Raw genomic sequence first — 5,029 nt, forward strand, 5'->3', positions numbered from 1 at the left:
ACAAAACGGCGTCGTTCCATTTTAACGTGAATACTTTCGTTTCGACTAGGACTCCCACAATTTTTCAGTTGGGTTATTAAAGTTTGGATCTGGTACCAATTTGGCCACTAGAAAGGGTTTACTTCGCGTCAAATTGGGCAATAAAAATTTCAACTCGAAGATGATTTGCCCAAGTCATTGAATCGGGATGTTCATCCGAATGGGACATTCTCATTGATCACAATGGTTCATTGTTATGATTTCTGCCAAAATCATCACTAGCATTTCGATACAGTCAAGATACAAGTAATAGAGCTTTTACAAAATCTAAATTTCAACGATACTTCTTACAGTTTGTGAAATGATTAGTGACATCATTCTTTTCAAAAATTAGTCACACACCATTCATCCTTTCTTTGACGTGATACTAAGAGAACATTCACTTTGTCACGTGGATTCCATGTCTCGAAACTATACAAACCGATCAATTACCTGATTTCTTTACCCGAATCAAATTTGACCAAATTTAACAAAAAAAAAAGTAAAAATTAGCAAAAGGATGAGTGATACTTCACTAATTTTGAAAGAAGGGTTGTCATTGGTTATTTTACAAATTAGGAGAGTTACGGTCGAAATTTACCTAAATCTATAATAAAGAACAATAAGCAAGTTGATATTCATGTGGCTACATTGCTCGAAAAACTGAGGAGTGGCTTACAATTTCAAAAGTGCATTGATTTCAAAATCATATTTTTTAGTTCAATGTGTGATCTAATGACAAATATTTTTCCCTCTCCTCATATGATTCTTGGTTTGTTTTTCCAATCGAGAAAAAAATTGATCAGCCAAAGTCCAGGCCATGATCATTAATCCAAGAGTCCAAGTCTACCCAAAAATTTACACCCGTACAAACTAGAGCCGCATGGTTATCTCTGAATTAAAATCTTCTAATAATTGCTGTAGGATGTACTTGAATAATGTAAAACTATACCGGGGCAAAATTAAAAGCCACAAAGATTTTGGGCCAAGAAAAAAAGTTTTAGGGGTAAAAAACTAAAATAACTGTTCTTTCATGTTCGACTTCCATTTCCTCATGTTTCTCCCACCTCCGCAATAGCTGTCCTGTCCTCTTCTCTTCGCTCTGCATCTCGATTCTCCACCACCTCCCCTCCCTCTCTCCCTCTCTCTCTCTCTCGCTCTTCCCGTCGCCGGTGGCTGGAATCGCCGCAGAGGTGGATGTAAACCTTCTCCGTCGCCGTAGATTCAGGTCCCGATCTCATCAGGTAAGCGCGTCAGATCTCTGTTTCTCCCCGCGAATTCGATCCGATCCGATCCAATCCAAGGTAGGGAAGGCACACGTTGAGCTCTTCTTCCTCCTTTAGAAGATGAATTCGAACTTCGACTTCGATCTCGGGATCGGATCTAATAAGTCTAGATCCTTGAACGATCAGAAGAACAAGCCGGCTCCTTACTCGTACACGTCGGGATCCGCGGCGCAGCAGCCGAAGCCCGCGTGGCAGCCGAATAAGCCCTCGTGGACTCACCAGCCAGCTCCTACCCAGCCGTCCCGGGGCAACGCCGCCTCGCTCAACGGCCCGACCTCGATGGTCGGGGATATCTTTGGCAAGAGCTGGGGCTCGACGTCAGGACCTTCAGGGTCTGGGATCGGGGTTGTCGAGAAAAGCCCGAACTTGTTCGGTGATTTGGTCAGCTCTGCTCTGGGGGGAAAGAGCAATAGCAATAGCAATGCACCCTTGAAGAATGCTCCGCCTGTGTCGGGCAATAAGAACGCTTATGCGATGGGTAATTTATCGGACTCACTGCCGAAACCTGCGCCTAATTCGGCGAATTCTGGTGGGAGCTGGGGATCTAACGGGAACTTCGGTTGTTCTACTAGCGCATATAAGAGCAATACTGGTGTTAATCTGAATGGCAGCAGTGCTGCTAAGAGCGCGAATATTGGGGGTCCGTCGATGAAAAGCATGTCTGGTGCTAGCAGTGGAATGAATTTGAATAAGGATCCATTCAGTAGCTTAGGTGGGTTTGGTGGGACGAAACAAGAAGGGGGCAATCTCAACTCAAGCAAGGCAGGGGCTAAGGCCAGCTCAGGAAATGGTTCTTTCGGAGATTTTCAGAATGCAGCAAAGTCGAGTACAGCCTCAGCCTTCCGATCATCCGGGTTCACAGCAAATAATAATGGCAGCTTCCCGACGCCCAATTTGAGTTCCAACTCCAAGATGGATGATTTTGGGATTAATTTTAGCTCGCCGAGTCAGGCCCCCCAGGCCGCTGCCCAGAGCTCCAACGTGGATCAGTTTGATTCCTTGTTCTCTTCATCCTCGGCCTCAGGTGGAGGCGGGGCCACCGCTTCTGAAGGGTTCGGGGGAGAGCAAATGGAGGATGATTGGGGATTTGGAGGAGGAAATGATAGTGGTGGAGCAACGACTGAGCTTGAGGGGCTTCCGCCTCCGCCTGCTGGGGTGTCAGCTTCTTCTGCAAAGAACAAGGGCCTGGACAATTATAAGCAGGGCCAGTATGCTGATGCTATTAAGTGGTTGTCGTGGGCAGAAGTTCTTCTTGCAAAAACAGGTGATGATGCAGCTGAAGTCCTAACTTGCCGAGCTTCGTGTTATAAAGAAGTCGGAGAGTACAAGAAGGCTGTGGCAGACTGTACAAAGGTATAAATTCTCTTGCCCTGTTTGGTGATGTAACTTTATTTCATAAAGACAGTGCATGATTTTTGAAAATGGATAAATTAATTTGACATCAATCAAACTCCTTGGCATGGATCGGCTGAATATTGATAATTGTAAAATTGGTTGAAATGTTTGTGTAAGTATTCATTTTGCAATATACCTTCTGGAAGACATCAGTTCGGTCCTGTGTGTACGTTAGGTGGATTCTGCTGATACCGAATGATTGTGGGTTCTCTAGACAACTAAAGTGATAGGCAAGTTTAGATCTCTGTTGTCTCACTATGTCTAAGGATAGGAACAATGAATTGTTGAAAGATTGCTCCTGCCAACTATGTGCAAGATCTCGTATATTATTCATGGGTTCAATAGTGCGCGTTCTCAATCTTATTGGAGATCTGTGTTATAATGTGCAGGTGCTAGAACACGATGAGTCAAATGTAGTCGTTCTAGTACAGCGGGCCCTCCTTTACGAGAGCATGGAGAAGTACAGGCTCGGGGCTGAGGATCTGAGGACTGTGCTCAAGATCGATCCTGCGAACAGAATTGCCAGAAGCACCATTCACCGCCTGAACAAATTGGCAGACTAGAAGATCAATCCTTGGAGGTTCTATTTGTATCTAAAACATCTTCTGTGCTCATACAGATCATACTCTCTCGTTCTCAGAGCCTCTCTCCTGAAAATTACCACAGGAAAGTTATGATGAACATTTTGGTTGTTCCATTGGGATCATTTATTTGCTGCTTGTCTTTCCGAGGCGAAAATTTATTACACTATTGTATCATGTTTGCTTTCTTTTGTTGCGAGCAACACAGATTATTTCTTCCTTGTAACTTCATAAGGGCTTCGGGTTTGTCAATTGAGCTTGTAGTTTTTTTTTCTTCTTTTTCCATTCATTTACGTTGCCTGCAATTTTCTGGTCTGTATAACTATGATGCTGATGCTATCTGTTACTACAAGAAAGAAATGACCGTGTAGGATGACTTTTAAGAGTCGATTACTACTTTCAGTTCGGTTGTTCGAATTGTTCTGTACCATTTTCCGTTTTATTCAGTTCGGTGGTTTTCTGATCAAAGTGTGGTACCATTTCCGGCTCATTTGCACAAGACGGGGACTGTTCTTGGAAACTTGCAAAGTTGCCCAAAATGCATTGTTTGGTGCAGTTGCACCTCTCTGCAACTCACTAATTGGAAAACCCATATGAAATCCAAGTCTTTTCTTCTACAGTCTTAATCTGTATAAACAAAATCGGACAACGGAACTTCTACGGTCGCTTTATGTAACTAGGATGTTCAAGCCATCTGATCTGATCGATTCAAGTGGTGGCACCATATCAGTCGGAATTGATGGTCCAGAGAAGTCGAGTTCAGCCGTTGTAGGTTATCATGGAATTTCCTAGCCTATAGAACCAGGAGTTGCAAGAGGTGATGCCATCGGAGAATCAGATTGTAACTAGGAAAAAGCTCGAGACAACTACGAGTTCTTCTGCTCAATTCTAGCCCATTTCAGATGAATTTCGGCCTTTGAATGTAAAGCAGCCCGAGCAATTCGCGTGCATGTCCAAGGATTTGCCTTTCTCTTGGTAGTTTACTCGTTCGTCGGAGCTCTGGGCGTTTTGAGTTCCATTACAAGGTGTTTCTGTTCAAACATTTCTGCCTAAGCAAAAGTACTAGGTCTCAAACTTTCAAAAGCATCTCATATTTCACCATGTTCACTGTCATATGATATCCGTATAAACTAACAACAACATAGTGGTAAGCTCGGCACTATGCTGGTGTGGTATACTAACACTCCAGCAAGCAGACATCTAATGAACTTCTCAATCCTCCACTCATCCCAACCTACTACTATGGAGAAACCAGCATCTCGGAACAGGAATGGATCCACATTAACACTGATGCTGCTTGGACAACAAACAAATCTTGCTTGGTAGGAATCATGTGCAATGCGAATCAACCAATATCCTACTCTTGGTTCTCTCTGACTGAGGCTGCCTCCCCTATACAAGCTGAAGCGAAAGCTGTGCTGCTGGCTATCTCGTTAGTGCTTGATCGTGGATGGAAGAAAATTTGGATATATACTGATGCCCTTTTGCTAGTTGATGCTATCCATAGACTGTCGTCCCATTGGGAAACTAAGAGTATTGTCTCGGACATAGTTAATTTTTTGCTTCTTTTCTCATATTGAAAATGTACGTGGATATCACGTTCCGATAACCCTATTGCCCATGATTTAGGCCAATATGGCCTCAAATCAGATTTTGATTCATTTTGTAGGGTAGAGGATTATCCGGTTGCAGATGTATCTTTATTTTCGTCATAATGTTATCTTAACCTTACTTATTAAAAAAAAAAAA

General features: G+C 43.1%; 1 protein-coding gene across 1 annotated transcript; it reads left to right on the forward strand.

The window, feature by feature from the left end:
- The first annotated feature begins 1,068 nt into the window (after positions 1–1,068).
- LOC116188458 (uncharacterized transmembrane protein DDB_G0289901) lies at positions 1,069–3,682 on the forward strand. Its single transcript, XM_031517841.1, has 2 exons — positions 1,069–2,657; positions 3,089–3,682. Exons 1-2 carry the CDS (start codon positions 1,365–1,367, stop codon positions 3,260–3,262), a joined length of 1,467 nt encoding a protein of 488 aa, XP_031373701.1. The 5' UTR covers positions 1,069–1,364; the 3' UTR covers positions 3,263–3,682.
- Positions 3,683–5,029: the final 1,347 nt, after the last annotated feature.

The sequence above is a fragment of the Punica granatum genome, chromosome 1 (genome assembly GCF_007655135.1).
Source record: "Punica granatum isolate Tunisia-2019 chromosome 1, ASM765513v2, whole genome shotgun sequence".
NCBI lineage: Eukaryota > Viridiplantae > Streptophyta > Magnoliopsida > Myrtales > Lythraceae > Punica > Punica granatum.